A 20,094-nucleotide genomic window follows, 5' to 3' on the forward strand; every position below is an offset into this window, starting at 1 on the left:
AAAATCCGTATTAGTTTATCTATGCTGCGTGACAAATTACTCCCAAATTCAGTGTCCTAAAAACAACATTTGTTATCTCAGTTTCTGTGCGTCAGGAATTTGGGCACAGTTTGGCTGGGTGCCTCTTCCTGGGACAGAAGGCTGCAATCATCTCAAGGCTCAACCGGGGGAGGATCCATTCTAAAATCATTTATGTGGCCTTTGGCAAGTCTCAGGTTATCACTGGCAGTTGGCAAGAGACATTAGTTCTTTGACATGTGGGCCCCTCTACTAGGCAACTATAGTGGCTTGATTAGTATCCTGCCCTCCAAATTCATGTCCACATGTAACCTCAGAATGTGAACTTATTTAGAAACAGCATCTTTGCAGATGTAATTAAGATAAAATCATTCTGGATTAGGGTACAATGATAGTGTCTCCATAAGAGGAAAGGACAGAGAAGAAGGCCATGTGAAGACAGAGGCAGAGACTGGAGTAATGCACCCCTTTTGCCCAAGGAATGCTGAGGACTGCTGGGAGCCACCAGAAGCTTGAAGAGGTAAGGAAGGATTCTCCTCTAGAGCCTTCAGAGGGAGCACAGCCCTGCTAACACATGGATTTCAGACTTTTGGCTTCCAGAACTGTGAGAAAATAAAATTTCTGTTGTTTTAAGTCACCCAGTTTATGGTAATTTATTATGGCAGCCCCCAGGAAACTAACAAAGAACCTCACATTTGAGCTGGCTTCTTTCAGAGCAAATGAGGAAGAGAGTAAGAGAGGGCACCCAAGATGAAAGACAAAGTCTTTCTGTAATGTAATCTGAGACATGACATTTCATTATCAGAAGCAAGTCCCTAGATCAGCCCACAAGCAGGGTGAAGGGATTACACAAGATAATGAATACCTAGAGGTGGGCATCATGGATGGCTACACAGGCTTAACCTGCAGTGGGTTAAGTGTTGAGGATGTGGCCGGTAATACGTAAGATTCTTTCCCTTGAGATTATTTACAGTCTAGTTGGGGAGAGAACACTAAAGAATAACAAACAAATAAATACATAAATAAAAACTGTGGTAAATACAAGAAAGTAAGTTATGAGACAACAGGAATATCTGACTTAGATTAGGGATAAGAATTAGGCATGTCTTTCTGATAGTATATATATATTTTTAAAGATTTTATTTATTTGAGAGAGAGAGAGCGCGCGAGCTGGAGGGAGGGAGAATCTCAAGCAGACTCTGCGCTGAGCCCAAAGCCTAATATGGGGCTCCATCCCATGACCCTGAGATCATGACCTGAGCCAAAACCAAGAGTTGGCTGCTCAACCGACTGAGCCACTCCGGTGCCCCTAAAATGGTATTTAGAATGTGGTTGAAGAACATGTAGAAATTAGGCTGTGTGTGTGTGTGTGTTGGGAGGGGAGATTGTTTCCAGGTAGAGGGAAAGCGCATGCAGATAACAGCCAGTAAGTTGAGCTGCCAGACTCAGTGTATGAGTTCTTCATCTCTGCATTTCTATTACGTAAACACAGTGCCCGGCACAGAGAGGCACCTGATAAATTATCATGGAATTAATGAATGAATAAATCCAAGGCACCTTTTATTTCCTTACTGTTATGGATAATGTCAATTCATTCAGAAATTTTCTCGCAAAGTTCACTGCTGGATCACTGCTCTTATTTGTGTTAGCACAGGCAAAGCTGCTACTACAAAAAGAGTCAAATACATAAAAGTTCAAAACAATAAAAGTTTATTTTTTTCTCATGTAACAGTCCTAGGTGGATATATAAGTCAATGGAGCAGCGGTTCTCCTCTACTCAGGAATCTTCCATCTTGGAGCCTTGCCTTCTCCAGAACCTTCTCATCATCGTCCAGCTGGCAGAGTAAGTAAGACCACCTGTTGACAAATTTTCTGGGCCGAGCCTGGAAACTGTGCACATCTCTTCTGTTCACTTTCCATTGGGGAGAGCACAGGCACATGGCCACACCTACTTTAAGGGGCCTGAGGAATGTACAGTAGGCGTATGGCCGACAAAGAGGACAACTACATCCGTACCACAACATATATCCAATTACTTGACTTACCCTCTGGTAAATCACACAAAATCCTCAAATTGTCCTCGACAGAAAAAAACATGCATTCCCCATCTTCACCTGCATCAAGTCCGTCAATCACTGAACGGCACCATTGTCCCTCCAGTTGCTGAAGCCAGACTCAGAGAAGTTACTCTTGATTTCTTTCTTTCTTCTGTTTTTTAAGATTTTATTTATTTAACAGAGAGATGGTGAGAGCAGGAACACAAGCAGGGGGAGTGGGAGAGGGAGGAGCAGGCTTCCTCCCTTGCAGGAAGCCCGATGTGAGGCTCAATCCCAGGACCCTGGGATCATGACCTGAGCCAAAGGCAGACACTTAATGACTGAGCCACCCAGGCGCCCTCATTTCTTATTCTCACGTTCCATATCAAATCCTTCAGGAAATACTGTCAACTCTACTCCCAAAACATACCATAAATCCATCTACTCCATCTTTGCTGCCACTACCTGAGTTCAAGCATCAAAATAATCTCTCATCTGGATTATTGCAATAGCCTCTTAATAACTCTCCGTGTCTCCACTTTTGCTTGCCCATATTTCTCTATCTAGCAGAATGATCTTTCAAAACATAACTTTGTTCGCATCACTCTTTGGTTTAAAACCTTCCAATTACATAGAATAAAATCTAAAGTCATTACCATGACCCTAGGGTGTATGATAACAGCCTCTGTCCACCTCTCCAACCTCATTCTTTGTCATTTTCTCCTTCTACTTGCTCTGCTCCAACTACAATGAACATTCTGCTGGTCCTTGAACATATTTAGCTTATTTCCATCTTAAGATTTTTGCACCTGCTGTTCCATCCGCCCAGAAATCTCCTCCTCAGATTTGCAACAGTCAGCTCCTTCTCATTCCTCAGAGGTCTCAGCTTCAGTGTTACCCCATTCCCTGACCATCTACTAGGAAAAGTCCCCACATCCAGTTATTCTCTTATCTCAGCATCCTGTAAACTTTCTTCTTGGCACCGACAAACTCTTGTTTCCCCGTTTATTTGCTGCTTATCTTTCCTGAAATTAAGATCCACTGAGTAGGTACCGACTCTTGCTCCAATCTTTCCCAAGTGTTGAGTAGGCCTGGTACACGGTGATGCTCAGCACATAACTGAACGAATGAAGAGGTGATCTGCCAACAGCTCGTACAAGGTCCTTGGGCAGGTAGTTGGTGTAGAGGAAGGAGCACAAACGTGGGTTCCAATTCTGACTTGACCACTTCTCAGCTGTGCCCGAGAGAGTTGGGCTCTCAGAGCCTTAATTACCTAACCTGTAAACGCGGGGTAAGAACATACTTACCTCGCCGCGCCAAATGCCTGCTTTGTAAAGAATAAAGAACCTGGTTGGGGAAAAGAGCCTCAGGTAAAATTAACCCCCCGAATATATAACTACGACTGCTATTATTATACACAATTCTGTTCTCTTACCGCTGGACCCGCCCGGGACCTCCGTTTCCTCTTCATCACGAGTTGAAACCCCCGGCTCCTGCACGCACGCTGTTCCTGGCGGAACGAACCTCCTTCTCCGCGTCTTAAGAAAGAAAAAGGGGCGCGAACGTCACTCGAGTCAGGCGGCGTTCTCCAGTGGATCCGCCCCGTGGGGGCCGGACGCATTGCGTCATCAGCGCGGCGCCAGCGCTGCGGAGGGCCCCGGGGCCTGTCCCGAGTGTGGCGCAGCTTGAGGAGACCCTGGCAGATGCCTGCAAATCAACTGCGTGGTTTGGGGGCGCTCGGAAACCCCAGCGGACGGCGGCGAGGGGCACGTGGAGCCGTGGGGGCAAGGAGTCGGGCGGCAAGACGGGCGGCCCGGAGCTCAGGCGGGACACAGCGCCGGCGGGCGCCCGGCCGGCCGGCGGGGCTGCCCGGCGCGGGTGTCCCGGCGATGTGTGGCGCTGAAGCGGCATCGGGAGCAGCGGCGGCGGCGGCGGCGGCGGCCGGCTCGGGCTCGGCTTCTCAGCGGTGCCGGCGGCGGAGACGGAGGCGCAGGTTCCTCATTAGGACCTGGCGAGCCCAGGCCTAATCGGCGGCCCCGCGAGGCCTCTGCATAGCGCCCCGGACGGGGACCCTCCCCGCCTCGCCCTGCCCCGGGAGCCTGCCTCCCCGGCCGGGGATGAAGCCGGGAGGCGGCCGCACGGGGCCCAGCACAAAGGCTTGTCCCCGGGGGCCGCCGCCGCCAGCCTAGAGCCGCCCACCGAAGCGGAGCCGGCGCCGGGGCCCTCATCCCCGCCGGTCCCTGGGGACGGCTGCTGCCGGTCTCCCCGAGGCCCAGGGGCCCGAGCGCCGAGCCCCTTGCTCCCCCGGCTACGGTGGGACCGGGCACCTGTGCAGCCTCCGCCGCTCCCGGCCGTAGAGGCCCCAAGGAGCATGTCCGAGGAGAGCGACATGGAGAAAGCCATCAAGGTAAGGGGGAGATGCCCCCTTCCTCCCCGCTTTGTCCCTGTGGCATTCCTCTCGGCTCAGCCTCAGAAAGCGGAGAGAACTTGGAGTGAGAGGTTCCAGCGACTCCGGGTTTCGGTCTTCCCAGATTCCGTGGACTGCGTTTTACAGCCCTTGAGTGAATGGTTTGTGTATGTATAGGGAGGGATGTCCGACTCCCTCTAACTTCCCTGATTAAAGTAGGGATGTGATTTGTGCTCATCTAAAACGCAAGGTGAGTGGCGTGGAGATACTTGATATGAGTGGGACGGAGGGGGCCCTACTACTTCACTTTCGATCACTCCCCAAGTGCCGCCAGTATTTGTTTCCGGATGATCTGCAACAGTATTTGGAGAGTTGGACTTTACCCATCGCTCTCGATTTGTTTGAAACCAGCCTCCTCGAAACCTGCAGTTTCAGATGGGGTGGCTCGCCTTCTTACAAAATCTATCTTTTGGCACATATTGTTCTTACTTTTGCCTATGTTCCCTCACCTATTCCTCTTTCCTCTCCTCCTAGGGAGTCTTTAATTTATTGAGGAAGAGCTCATGGTGTTCTGTGACTTACTGCTCTGTTAACAACAACAACAACAACAAAGCAAATATGTGTGTTCTAAAATGACCCAAATAAAGTGAAAAGTTTTTAAAAATCTGTTTTTTACTCTTTTTTTTTAAACAGGCAAACTTTGAGGTACTAATAGAAAGTCATCTAGCTGTAGCTAGGAAATTAGAGTCTTGTGTAAATTGAGCCTGAAGTTCGATATGCGTTATTTACTTATTTTGCAGTATTAAAGTCAATGCATTTAAGAATTTCATTTTCCCTTGAGGGACAGGCATCCATTGGCAACTTGGGCTTATTTTCCCCTTCAAGACACAGTTAAGAAGTTACACTTAACAATTTTTTGTGTAGCAAAGTTTATAGAAGTCATCAGACTTTCCAAAGAAACTTCACCTTTTAAAGGAGGCATGGAAATATACATACATATTAAGGAAGATCAGATTTTAAATAATAGAAATAAAGGTTCTAAAAGACTGCATTTTTTCTTTTGGTTTGAATTTTATTGGTACGGGGTCATGAATTGTTACCTAAAGTTATATAATTGGGTTGTGAATCAAAGCATATGTGGCAGATTTTTAAATTCAAGTATTTTCTGTTTTTTGCCAGGTGCTGTCTTAGGCACTGGTGGTGCAAAGCCAAACTCCTAGATGTCCCTGCTCTCCTGGAGCTTATATTCTAGATGGTGGAGTTAGGTAATAAACATTGTCAGGTGCTTATAATTAAGTATAAAAAGGGTGGGGAGTACTATTTTAGGAAGAGTAGTCAGGGAAGGCCTCTCTGAAGAGGTGACATTTGTGTAGAGGTCTGAAAGGCACAAGGGAGCAAACCTCCACTGTCTCAGAGAAGAGTGTTACAGGCAGTAGGAACAGCAGATACAAAGCCTCTGAGATAGGTACAAGTCTTGTGTGATCCAGGAACAGCAAAGTGAATGCAATGGGTCAGTGATGTTTTAGGGAGGTGATGGCAAGCTAGAGCACATAGGGACTTGTAGACCATTGTAGGAACTTTGGCTTTGACCTTGAGTAGCAGAGGAACGCTAGGGAGTTTTGAACAGAAGAGGCACATAGTTCTAGTGGGTAAATATATAAATGGGGAGGCAATGTTACATAGTGGCTACCATAGTTTCTCTAGGTAAACTCATGGGTTAAAATCTCAGCCTTGCCATTCATTAGCTGTGTCCTTGAGTAAGTCACTTCACTTCTCAGTCCCCACTCATAGAAAGGAGATAAAAACACTCCACAGCTCATACGGTTTTTTGAGGATTTAATGAACAAATATATCTAAATGTGCTTACAATAATACCTAACATTTAGTAGGAACTCGATGAATGTTAGCTCATAGCAACTAAAGAGTCATTTAAGAAAGTCATAATTTCTTCACTTGGTCACTATGGCCCAATCTGACTTTCTTAAATTTTTTTAGCTTTTCTTCATTTACTTGACAGGTCATTGGTGAGTCTGCCTACTACTTTGAGTGTGTCCAACCAATAAAAATAAGTGGAGTTGAAAATATCTAATCTGACAACTAGTACTGACTAGGATATACTCCCTTGGAAGCAAGCCAGCATGACATCAAATAAAACTTCTGCTGCAGCATTGTGTTGTATTCATTGTTTTGCTTTCTGGAGGATGTCCCTCAGTGATGAAGTCTGAGACCAGTGGAGTTCAGCTGGAAAAGCTGTTTTCCTGGGCTCTAATCAGACCATTTAAATTTCTGCTTCCTGACTACCTAAGAGCAGACTGATTAGACTTTAACATCTCATCCTATTACTCTTCAAAATAATTAAGATAAGGCCAAGGCAACAACCTTAGGCTCTGTCTTCTCATTTCTGTCTCTTCTCCATAGCCCCATGACTCACTACTCCTAAGACACTTATATAAACCTGAAGAAAGAACATTTTGGGATTAGGGATTGCTTACATATTTGTCTTCTATTGAATATGGCAGAGTTTTTTTTTTTTATTTTTAGGATTTTATTTGACAGAGACAGCAGGAGAGGGAACACAAGCAGGGGGAGTGGGAGAGGAAGAAAAAGGCTTCCTGCTGAGCTCAGAGTCCAACGCGGGGCTCAATCCCAGGACCCTGGGATCAAGACCTGAGCCGAAGGCAGACGCTTAATGACTGAGCCACCCAGGCACCCCGTATATGGCAGAGTTTTTAATATTTGATGAACTTAATGAAAATTCATTTCCTTAGTTTTAAAAATATTTTTTAAATTGCAGTATAGGGACGCCTGGGTGGCTCAGTCATTAAGCGTCTGCCTTCGGCTCGGGTCATGATCCCAGGGTCCTGGGATCGAGTCCCACATCAGGCTCCTTGCTCAGTGAGGAGCCTGCTTCTCCCTCTCCCTCTGCTGCTCCCCCTGCTTGTGCTCTCTTTCTCTGTCTGTGACAAATAAATAAAAATCTTTAAAAAAAAAATTGCAGTATAATTTACATACCATAAAATTCAGTCAATGTAAGTGTGTAGTTGAAGAATTTTTAGTAAGTGTACAGAGTTGTGCAACTATCATCCCAATCCAGTTTTAGAATGTTTCCATCCCGGGGCACCTGTGTGGTTCAGTGGGTTGGGTGTCTTGACTCGGTTTTGGCTCAGGTTATGATCTCCCTTGTGAGATCAAGCGCCGCATTGGTCTCTATGCTGGGTATGGAGCCTGCTTGGGATTCTCTCCCTCTCTGCCCCTCCCCCCCCAACTCCTGCTCGCATTCTCTCTCTCAAATAAATGGATAAAATCTTTTCTTTTTTTTTTTTAAAGAATATTTCCATCCCCCCTAGAAATTTCCTTTTGCTTATTTGTAGTCAGCCTCTACTCCCACTCCCCACTCCAGACAGTCACTGATCTACTTTCTGCCACTAGGTTTGTCTCTAGAAATTCCAAATTAATGAAATTGTATAATACATAGTCTTACATATTTGGCTTCTTTTACTTCTAGTACTTTTGAGGTTCACCCATGTTAGTGCATATATTAGGAGTTTATCTCTTTTTTATTGTTGAGTCATCTTTTTATTATTTATTCATCCCCAGTTGATGGACATTTAGATTGTTTCCAGTTTTAGCTAATATGAACAAAATGATATATAAAACTTGCCCATACAAGTTTTTGTGTAAACATTTGTTTTAATTTCTTCTGGTTAAATACCTAGGTATGGAATTACTAGGTGGTATGGTAAGTTTATGTTTAACTTTTTAAGAAACTGCAGAACTTTTCCAAAGTAGCTTTACCATTATTCATTCCCACCAGTAGTGTTTGAGGGGTTTGTTGTTTTTTGTTTTTGTTTTTGTCTTTGTTTTTGTTTCCTTCCTGACAAATATTTGGTATTCATCTTTCCCTTTTAGCCATCCTAGTGGTTGTGTAGTGGTCTGATTGTGGTTTTTTTTTTTTTTTAAAGATTTTATTTATTCATTTGACAGAGATAGATACAGCGAGAGAGGGAACACAAGCAGGGGGAGCGGGAGAGCGGGAAGCAGGCTTCCGCTGAGCAGGAAGTCCGATGCGGGGCTTGATCCCAGGACCCTGGGATCATGACCTGAGCCGGAGGCAGACACTTAACGGCTGAGCCACTCAGGTGCCCCCTGATTGTGGTTTTAATGTGCATTTCCCTAATGACTAATATTGTTGGTCAACTTTTCATGTGCTTATCTGCCATTTGTGTATCTTTCTTGGTGAAATGTCTATTCAAATCATTTGCCCATTTTTAAATTGGGTCATTTGTCTTATTATTGAGTTGTAAGGGTTCTTTATATACTCCGAATAAAAACTAATTCTAATGCTCTTGAGCATCTTTTTGTATGTTTGCCATTCATGTATTTTTTTCCCTGGTATTTAACTATATTAAAATCTTTTACTCATTTGTAAATTGAGTTGTTTGTCTTATTATTGAGTTGTAAGAGTTCTCTCTAAATAAAGGAGATTTATCAGACATATGATCTGCAAATATTTTTCCCAGTCTGTGGCTTATCTTTTCACTTTTAATGGTTTTAATTTTGATGAAGTCCAGTTTATCTTTTTTTCTTTTTCTTTTATGGATTGTGCTTATGGTGTCATAGCTAAGAAATCTTTGCGTAGTCTCAGGTTACAAGATTTTTCAACTGTATTTTCTTCTAGAAGTTTTACAGTTTTTAGTTCTTTATTTAGGTCTAATATCCACTTGGAATTAACTTTTGTGTGTGGTGTTACCTAAAGGTCTACGGTTTTGTTTGTCTGTCTTTAATATGGATATCCAGTTGTTCCAGGACAATTTGTTCAAAACACTGTCTTTTGCCTATTGAATTACTTTGGTTACCTTTTTTGAGAATCAGTTGATCATAAGTGTGAAAGTTTATTTCTGGATTCTCTGTTCTGTTCTATTGATCGATATGACTATCCTTATGCTAGTATCATACTTAATTTGATTACTGAAGTTTTATAGTAAATATTCAAAATTGGGTAGTATGAGAACAAACTTGGTTTCTCTTTTTCAAAATTAAGTTGGCTCTTCAAGTTCTTTGTATTTCCAAATAAATTTTAGGATCCCCTTGTCTATTTCTTCAAAAAAGTGTGCTGGGATTTTGACAGGGACTCCATTGATTCTACAGGTCAATTTGGGGACAGTTGCCATCTTAACAATATTGTCTTCTAATCCAAGAACAAGGTATAGCTCTCCATTTCATTAGGGCTTCTCCTGTTTCTCTTAGCAATGTATTTGTAGTTTTCAGTGTATGGAGCTTGCACTCTTTAATAAATTTATTCCTAATATTTTATTCTCTATGATGGTATTAAGAATTGTTTAATTTCATTCTTTGGGTTATTTGTCACTAGTGTATAGAAATAACAGTTCATTTCTGTATTTTGATAATGTGTTTTACATCCTACCACATTTGCTAAGTTCTAGATTTTGTTGTTGTTGTAGGTTCTTTAGGATTTTCTACATATAAAAATCATGTCTTCAGCAAATAAATACCGTTTTACTTCTTCCTTTACAGGATGTATGCTATTAATTTTGTTTTCTTGCCTTATTCCATGGGTAGAACCTCAGGTACAATGTTGAAAGAAAGTGGCAAAAGTGGACATCTTGCCTTGTTCCTGATCTCAGGGGGAAAGCATTAAAGACTTATCACTAAGTAAGTGGTTTTGTAGATGTCCTTTGTCCAATTGAGGAGTTCCCTTCTGTTCCTTGTTTGCTGAGAGTTTTTATCAGGAATAGGCATTGAATTTTTGTTAAATGCTTTTTCTTCACCTATTGAGTTGATCATATAGTTTTTGTTCTTTATTCTTAATGTGATATATAGTAACAATTGATTTTCAGGTATTAAACCAATCTTGCATTCTTGGTATAAACCCCACTTAGTCTGATGTAAAATTATTCTTACATGTTTCTGTATTCAGTTTGCTAATAATTTTGCTGAGGATTTTTGCATCTGTATTCATGAGAAATATAGGTCTATAGTTTTGTGATGCCTTTGTCTAGCTTTGGTATGAGGGTAATATGTGCCTCAAAATGAGTTGGGAAGTATACCCTCCTTTACTTTCTGGAAGAATTTGTGTGGAGGTTTGGTATTATTTCATTAAATCAATAGTTCTCAATAGGGGGCAGTTTTTGTCTCTCACAAGACATTTGGCAGTGTCTGGAGACATTATAGTTATTCAGTGCAGGTAGGGGATGCTTCTGGCATCTAGCAGGTAGAGGCCAGGAATGCTCCTGAACATCTTAACAATGCACAGGACAATCTCACAACAAAGAACTATCTGCTTCAAAATGTCAGTGATGCTGAGATGAGAAACTGCACTTTAAATGATTTGGTAGAATTTACCCCTAAAACTGTATGTAGGTCACGGCTTTGCTTTGTGGGAAGATTTTTTTGTTATTAATTCAGTTTCTTTTATAGATTATTCAGATTTTCTATTTCTTCATGAGTGAGTTTTGGTAATTTATGTCTTTCTAGAATTTGTCCATTTCATCTAGTGGTCTGATTTCTTGGCGTAAAGTTTTTTATGGTGATCCTTTATAATGCTTAGCTTCCTGTAAGGTCAATTGTGATGTCTCCTCTTTCATTTCTAATAGTAATAATTTGTGTTTTTTCTCTCTTCAGTCTAGCTGAAGGTTTGTTAATTTTGTTCTCTTGAAGAATCAACTTTGGTTTTGAATTTTCAGTCTTCTATTTTATTGATTTCTGCCCTAGTTTTTATTATTTATGCTTCCTTTGAGTATTTCTTTTTTCGCTAGTTTTTCAAGGTAGAAGCTTAGGTTATTGATTTGTGATCTTTCTTATGTAGGGATTTATAGGTATAAATTTACATCTAAACACCACTTTAACTGTACATCATAAATTTTAGCATATAGTCCCCTCATAGCCATGGTTTTGCTTTCTGTGGTTTTAGTTACCCATGGTCAGCCATGGTCTGGAAGCAGACGATCCTCCTTCTGAATCATCAGAAGGTCATGCCTTGTCACAAAGCCTACGTCATTCACCTCACTTCATCTCATCACATAGGCACTTTGTTATCTCACACCATCACAAGAAGAGGAAGGGTGAGTGTGGTACAAAAAGATACTTGTGTGTGTAAGAGAGATTATATTCACATGACTTTTATTACAGTATATTGTTATAATTGTTCTATTTTATTATTGTTAGCTTCTTACTGTGCCTAATTTATAAATTATAATTTATAATGTTATAGATTTTAAATTATTAAACTTTATCATAGGTATGTATGTGTAGGAAAAACATAGTATATATAGGATTTGGTACCAGCTCTGATTTCAGGCATTCCCTGGGAATCTTGGAATGTACCCCCCACAGACAAGGGGGGGGACTACTGTATTGTGTTTTTATTTTATTTTATTTTATTTATTTATTTATTTTAAAGATTTTATTTATTTTTTGACAGAGAGACAGCGAGAGAGGGAACACAAGCAGGGGCAGCGGGAGAGGGAGAAGCAGGCCTCCCCCGGAGCAAGGAGCCCAATGCGGGGCTTGATCCCAGGACCCTGGGATCATGACCTGAGTCAAAGGCAGACGCTTAGTGACTGAGCCACCCAGGCGCCCCGTGTTTTTATTTTCATTCGGATCAAAATATTTTCTAATTTCCCTGTTTCTTCTTTGACCCATTGATTATTTAGAAGTATTATGTAATTTTAAAATTTTTGTTGATTTGTAGCTTAATTGATCTGTAGCTTAATTTCAGTTATGGTTGAAGAACTTTATATAATTTCAGTTTTTAAAAATGTATTGAGACTATGATCCAGCATATGATTAATCCTGAAGAATACTCCATGTGTACTTGGGAAGAATGTATATTCTCCTGTTGTTGGATGCAGTGTTCTAATAGATGTCAGGTCAAGTTGGTTGACAGTGTTGTCTTCTACATCCAGCTGATTTTCTGTTTAGCTTTTCTATTACTGAGAGTAGCGGTAGTGGAATCTCCAACTATTATTTTTGAATTATCTATTTTCCTCCTATATTCTGTCAATTTTTGCTTCATATATTTTTGGACTCTGTTCTTAGGTGCCTCCATATATGTTTATAATCCTCGTATTTTCCTGTTGAATTGACCTTTTCATCCTTATAAAAAGTGCCTCTCTATTAATATCTTTTGTTTTAAAGTCTATTTTGTCTGTTGTCTCTATAGTTACTTCAGCTCTCTTATAGTTACTCATGGTATATCTTTTTCCATCCTTTATTTTTTTTCTCCATTTAAAAAATTGTAATAAAATTACTCATATCATAAAATTTACCATCTTAACCATTTTTAAATGTACACTTCACTGGTATTAAATATATTTATAATGTTGTGCAACCATCACCACCATCCATCCATGTAATTTTTTTGATCTTGTAAAACTGAAACTCTGTACCCATTAAACAGTAACTCCTCTGCGTCCTTCCCCCCAGCCTCTACCAATCACCATTCTCCTTTCTGTCTCTGTAATACTGACTACTCTAAGCACCGCAGAAAAATGGAATCATACAGTGTTTGTCTTTTTTTTAATTTTTTTTAAATTTTTTTTTTTAAAGATTTTATTTATTTATTTGACAGAGAGAGACACAGCGAGAGAGGGAACACCAGCAGGGGGAGGGGGAGAAGGAGAAGCAGGCTCCCCGCCGAGCAGGGAGCCCGATGTGGGACTCGATCCCAGGGCCCTGGGATCATGACCTGAGCCGAAGGCAGTCGCTTAACCGACTGAGCCACCCAGGCGCCCCCAGTGTTTGTCTTTTTGTGACTGGCTTATTTCACTTAGCATAATATTCTCATGGTTCATCCATATTGTGGCATATTTCTGAATTTCCTTACTATTTAAAGCTGAATGATATTCCTCATATGTATATGGACACTTAGGTCCCTTCCATGTTATGAATAGTTGTTATGAACATGGATATACAAATATTTCTTGAAGACCCTGTTTTCAGTTCTTGTGGGTATATACCCAAAGTGGAATTGCTGGATCATATGGTAATTCTATTTTTAATTTCTTTGAGGAACTGCCATACTGTTTTTCATGGCATTGGAAATGTACCATTGTACATTCCCACCAGTAGTGCACAAGCATTCCAATTTCTCCATATCCTCACCAACACTTGTTATTTTCTGTTTGTTTGTTTTTTAAGTAGTCTCCACACCTAGCGTGGTGCTTGAACTCACAACCCTGAGATTAAGACCTGAGCTGAGATCAAGAGTTTGACACTTAGCCAACTGAGCCACGGAGGCACCCCTATTTATTTGTTTTTTGATAGTAGCTATCCTAATGGGTGTGAAGTTGTATCTCATTGGAGTTTTGATTTGTATTTCTTCATGGTTAGTGATGCTGAACATCTTTTCATGTGTTTATTGGCCATTTGTATATCTTTGGGAAAATGTCTTTTCAAGTTCCTAGCCCGTTTTTTGAATCAGGTTGTTTTTGAGTTTTAGGAATTGTTGTATATTCTAGATGTTAATCCCTTATCAGATACTTGATCTGCAGATATTTTCTTCCATTATGTGGGTTGCCTTTTTTACTCTGTTAATAATGTTTTATGATGCACAAAATTTTTAAATTTTCATGTTCATCTTGTCTAGTTTTTCTTTTGTTGCCTGTTCCTTTAGTGTCTTATCCAAGAAATCATTGCCAAATACAGTGTTACAAAACTTGTGTCCTATGTTTTTTTCTAAGAATTTTATTGTTTTAGGTCTTACATTAAGGTCTTTGATCCATTTTGAGTTTTTGTGTATGGGGTTAAGGGTCCAACTTTGTTCTTTTGCTTGCATGTGGATACCCAGTCTACCCAGCATAATCATTGAAATCCTTTTATTTTTAACTTGTTTGCTTCTCTGAATCCAAAGTATATCTCTTATAGACAGCTATGGTTGGATCTTTTTTTTTTTTTTTAATCCAGTAAATGTTAACTTTTTTACTATATCATTATTTTTATATCTCTCACAAATATATTTTCTTTACTATTTACAAAAACAGACAATGGATAGATTTGCCTGTGGGTTGTGATTTCCAAACCCTTGGTCTAGAAGGATTCCAAAGAATTACTTCATTCCATGTATTTATATCCTTATTAATTTAAGGCAGTATATATATTTCTTTAGCAGAATTCAATGTGTTTCTCATTGATGCCTTTGAATTAGTCCATAATTCCTTCAGTGAAGTGTTTTAATTGACCCATCCCTTCCTGTATTCTCCTTGTCATTAAAATATGTGAGAAAATAGGCCATCCACACATGGAAGAGTTGACAGATCTGAGGCTGTTATTTCTCCTCCCCAGCCAGGCTTCTTGAAGCCTTAGACCAGTTAGTGTTTATGGCACCATCAACAAAGGTGTAAGAATGAAAGCTGGGAAAGAGGACAAGAGGTATAAGGAAAACAGGGTTCAGAAATCAGGGCTGTAGAGAGGCCTGGTAGTGCCTCTCTTATCTTCTGTAACGGCAAATGGTAAAACTCCTGTCAGAGCCTCATCAGAGCCTCTACAAGTTGAACGGTCTTGGCTGTGTATTAGGTAGAGTACCATCTGAATAAGCACCAGCACAGTGAAGAATTTTGTCTAATGTTATTTTCACATCTCAGGAACTGGGCAAATGAACACTTCTTTGATTTGTTCATGACAGATAATTCCATGGAACAAATCTCTCTTTTCCATGGATCTCCTATGAGTGTATGTTTTCATTAGAGTTGAGGAGAAGGAGGGGTTTAGCAAATGATTTTACTCCACCATGAAGCTTAGACTATGCTCCCAACTCCCTCTTTCCCAATCCTGTATTCCTCCCTGTCTTCTCAAACACTTCTAAAGGCCATGCAGTGGAAACATAAAGGAGGTAGGCAAGTTAAATGGGTAGGTGTGAATTCTGTTTAGGAGGTGGTGATTGGGGACAGAGCCTGGGACCTCCCTGATCGGGCAAGATCTGTCCCCAATCTTCTGTGTAAGGCAGTTAACTTTGATAGCTGGAATGGTGCTAGGGAAGAGGCCAAAGCCATAGATTCTAGTCTCATTAGTCCGTGTAACTCACTGCGTGCTCTCAAGCTCCTTAACCCTAGTGTACAGTTTTTCTGAAGGAAGTTTGTGTAATGATCTAACTGATCTTTCCCAAGTCAATATCCCTCTATCATCCAGCTTTAGTCTACTTTCTAGTCTCTCATTCCACAGTTAGTGAGCATTTATTATATGCTGAGAACCTTTATCAAGAACTGGGCAGCAGGAAAGTGGAGATGATGCCTGTTGTAAGCTTATTTTGTATGCTTGCATATTAATTGGGCAGAAGCTCTGTTTTTCTGTCTCTGAACTTAGCCTGGTGTCTGGCACATACCAACTGCTCAATGAGTGTGGACAGATACCCTGTTCTCATGTACTGGGAGTCGCGATTCTATTCAATTCTCATTGCAACAAAACACTTTGAAAATCTCATGAGTTCCAGCCTAATTTCTCAGGGTCTCCATTTGGTTTCCTTTTCTTCCTGTGGAACCCTGAAAAGTGAATTTTAGCCTGCCATAACTTAAATATGTGGTTTTCATGCCTGAAAGCCTATGGCAACCGAAGCTCAGCATATAGTGATTAGACAGGAATTCCATAAAAACTTTCACTAAATCATAGAGGCTGTATTGGGAACTATTGGAAGCTATTAAAACTGTAAATAAAACAATTGAAAACTATAAAAAATATAGTTACACAATGTGATGATATCTTTGTACTCAAAATGATGCTGTTGAAAATTAGATAAATTTACTATTATATTCACTACTACCTTATTTGAACTTTTAAGTCTCAATTTATTCAGTTATTTCAACAATTTGATCAACTTCTTCAAGGGTATAGGCCTTCTATATCATAGAAGCATTTATCAGAGCAGTCTTTCTGGAACCTCAGAAAATATACTGACCATTTCATTTTAGCAATTGAATATTCAGTAGTGAAGCATTTTGAAAGAATATGTTCCTCTCACACTACCCCCCACCCCCTGAAAAACACTGAGTAAAATGGACCTTGTGGATGAGCTGAAGAATTTCTTCTTATCCAAAAGTGTTTGCTTTCTTTTTTGCTGGAAAACAGTGCCTAACTTAGTCATTTAGAAGAAGTACCTAATTATAAAGCCAAAAGAATGCAAAGCCCTGCTTATCAGTTTCTTTTAGAAGATGAGATAGTGAGTGATAAGGTTTTCTGTTGTCCCACCTTGCTCTATTATTCGGCTTTTTAATTGGAGAATCATTGTCTGCCCCCTCCCTTTTCTGTTTTAATAGGAAACCTCCATTTTAGAGGAATACAATATCAATTGGACTCAGAAGCTGGGAGCTGGAATTAGTGGTCCAGTTAGGTAAGAGACGACATGCAAAACTATGGCAGAATTGCTCCGCAAAGGGCCATTTGACATACATTGTACAATAGAAGCATCAGGTGTGCCAGATTTGTGAAATAGCCTTAATTTAACAAGTGGACATATTTATGTAAGGCTTTTCCTCATCCATTTAGAAATACATTTAAGTGACTGAGTCACCTGGTCTGTAACATAGAATCATTTAAGATATCGAGACTGGGGCACCTGGGTGACTAGGCTGGTTGTGTTTGACTCTTGATTTCGGCTCAGGTTATGATCTCAGGGTTGTGAGATCGAGCCCTATGTTGGGCTCGTGCTAGGTGTGGAGTCTGCTTAAGATTCTCTCCTTGCCCCTCTGTCCCCACCCCCTCATTCTCTCTGTCTCTCTCAAAAAAAAAAAAAAGAAAAAGAAAAAGGATATTGAGACTGTGGAGCTACTGTGAGAGTTGCCAGCAAAGGCCATCCTTGGCCATTCCTTCCTTGGCCTTCTTCAGGTTGCTCCCACATGGCTCAGGAGCTGAGGCCTGTGCCGGGAGAGTGAGATGGCTTTTCTGCCTCTCCACCTGCTAGCCCTAGGGGCAAGTTTGTTTGGATGCACCCGGATATATTCTTGATTAGAAGTACAGTTCTAAAAGAACAAACCTATTAAATTAGTTTTCAGTGTAACGTAGATGATTTCTGATTGATTTTTTTTCCTCCAAATCTAGAGTCTGTGTAAAGAAATCTACTCAAGAACGGTTTGCACTGAAAATTCTTTTTGATCGTCCAAAAGCTAGAAACGAGGTATGACCCTTTATTGCCTTGATTTGCCTAAATATTGGAAGTGCCTACAGATTATTCTTTTTACAAGTAAGGCAGCTTCCTGGAGGGAATACAGAGATGCACAAAGAATTTTATATCCACATTTACCCCTTTTCCCTATTCCTGTCATCATTACAAAGTGGTCCCATATCTGTCAGTGCCAAAGGCTGTCAGTCTTCCTTCCTTAAAACCACCTCTTGTTCTTTTTCAATTAATGTGGTTCTTATACCCTGAAGTATTCAGGTTTACCTCAGCTTTTACTTATTGGCCAAGTTCCTTGAAGAGTGGAGAATGGTGACTAGTGTCTTGTAAGTGTGCTGCAGGAGGGTTGTGAGGATGTGTTTCTAGTTCTAAAAAATACACATTTGTTTTAAATCATCTGGGTGTGGTGATGACCTACTAGTAACATGTGCAGTGGAGGACGTATTCTTGTGCTTAGAGATACATGAATAATTTCTGAAACAAAATGAGTTATTTGCCAGATTTTTCATTTGCTAATGGGTGGGGCAGTAGAAGTAAATCTGTTGGTGAGGTGATACGTTTCCTCTGTTCTCTTTAAGGTACGTCTGCACATGATGTGTGCCACACACCCAAATATAGTTCAAATTATCGAAGTGTTTGCTAACAGTGTACAGTTTCCTCATGAGTCCAGCCCCAGGTAAGACTACATGGGGGTCATCACCACATGTCCACCTCTCTACATGTAGGTCAAGGTGTAGTGGGGTTTTCCTCTCTTTTGTGCTCTCTTTCCCCCTCCCCTTTCTCTCCATCCCTCCTTCTCTTCCTGCCTGCCTGCCTGTTTCCCTCCCTCTTTCTCTCTTCTCTTCTTTTTATTTTGGAAAATTTCAAACATTTGTAAAAGCAGACAGAATTATGTAATGAATCCCCAGGTAGCCATCACCCAACTTCAACAGTTGGGTTGGCCAACTCATTGTCAGTCTTGTTTCATCTATGCCCCACCCACTCTTTGGGACCCCCTGATTATTGTGATTACTTTCTCTTAAAAAAAAAAAAGTATGTAATGTGGAATTAAAATAGATTCTATTTCAAATTAGTGAAAGGGGACCAGATATTACTAGGCACTGGCTTAGAGTTGATATGGCAAAAAGCTCTTATTGCTTAGTCTGACATTCCTTTTAAAGGAATAAATCAACATTATTCTTTTAACTGCCAAATGTTTGGCAAGCCCACTGGGTGGCATTCTAAGTGTCTTCCAGGGGATTCAAAGTTAAATAAGGTATGATTTCTTCTGGGGACTGGGATGTCAACCTATCTTCATAGCAATGTGATAGGCACCAAGGAGAGGCATCCATAAGATATTTTGAGCTTACAAAGGAGAAGAGAGCTGCTAACTGTAGGCTGGGGAGGTGAGGTGTCTCACAGAGTGGTTATGTGGGGGCTAGGACTTGGTAGGATTCTTCCAGGTGGAGAAAGAAGATGGATTTGTAAAAACAAATGGGAAATCATAACTATTTCTTAACAACTGTGCTCTGTTGGTGAAAGCATTTGGATAGAAGCTGGAAGCATTTATATCAAAGAATGGTAACCAGAATTCCGATTTTTTTTTTTTTTAACAACATGAGAATTTTTGCTTTTCTTTAGTAGCTGTGTAACCCTGTCCAGCTGTCTTGCTGGGTATGCTGTGGGTCACATGGAAAACTAGTATAGTGGGGAGAAGGAGTGGAGAGAGACACGCAGACATAGATACAGACATAGACAGACAAGGAATGAGAGTGAATACCAAGGTAGCCCACACCAGCCAAGTGACTTGAAATTCATATCCTATACAAAGTCATATTCTGTTTTCAATGCACTTTCTATCTAGCTGCCCTAAATATGATACAAAAACATGTCACTTAAAAGATCACCCCTGGGGCACCTGGGTGGCTCAGTCGTTAAGCGTCTGCCTTCAGCTCGGGTCATGATCCCAGGGTCCTGGGATCGAGCCCCACATTGGGCTCCTTGCTCAGCGGGAAGCCTGCTTCTCCCTCTCCCACTCACCCCTGCTTGTGTTCCCACTCTCGCTGTCTCTCTGTCAAATAAATAAATAAAATCTTCAAAAAAAAAAAAAAGATCACCCCCCCCTTAACATCTAGTAATAACAAGTTAAGTCCAGTATCTTCAAAAGGATCATTGTCTTCAAAACTTAATTATTTTACTCTCATTTTAGCGTCTTAGAAAATTTTAGGTGAGGGGTATTCCTTATCTATAGTGTCCAGTTGATAGTGACAAGGGGTCCAACTCCAAGGGGCATGGTAGGGCTAGACTTAGGAAGTAGTTACACACTTTGTAGATGAGGTATCTTTAGGTTAGCTATTTGATGTTTCAGTTTTTTTTTTTTTTAACTTAACAAAATCAAATGCTTTCAAACAGGGCTCGACTCTTAATTGTAATGGAGATGATGGAAGGGGGAGAGCTATTTCACAGAATCAGCCAGCACCGGCACTTTACAGAGAAGCAAGCCAGCCAAGTAACAAAGCAGGCAAGTTAAC

At 40.8% G+C, this 20,094-nt stretch overlaps 1 protein-coding gene across 3 annotated transcripts in view; it reads left to right on the forward strand.

The window, feature by feature from the left end:
* Positions 1 to 4,331: 4,331 nt before the first annotated feature.
* Positions 4,332 to 20,094, forward strand: part of MAPKAPK5 (MAPK activated protein kinase 5) — a 36,031-nt gene continuing 20,268 nt past the window's right edge. For 2 of the 3 annotated variants that reach the window (XM_035017020.1, XM_035017021.1), the window contains exons 1-5: positions 4,332 to 4,461; positions 16,728 to 16,801; positions 17,509 to 17,584; positions 18,163 to 18,260; positions 19,976 to 20,084. In XM_035017020.1, the coding sequence (XP_034872911.1) occupies positions 4,426 to 4,461; positions 16,728 to 16,801; positions 17,509 to 17,584; positions 18,163 to 18,260; positions 19,976 to 20,084 (393 nt within the window). In that variant the 5' untranslated portion in view covers positions 4,332 to 4,425. Of the gene's footprint in view, positions 4,462 to 10,044; positions 10,135 to 16,727; positions 16,802 to 17,508; positions 17,585 to 18,162; positions 18,261 to 19,975; positions 20,085 to 20,094 lie in introns of those variants that run through there. The other variant, XM_035017022.1, reaches the window with a different exon arrangement.

Source organism: Mirounga leonina, unplaced genomic scaffold (genome assembly GCF_011800145.1).
Source record: "Mirounga leonina isolate KUSES-001 unplaced genomic scaffold, KU_Mleo_1.0 Mir_171, whole genome shotgun sequence".
In the NCBI taxonomy this organism is placed as follows: domain Eukaryota; kingdom Metazoa; phylum Chordata; class Mammalia; order Carnivora; family Phocidae; genus Mirounga; species Mirounga leonina.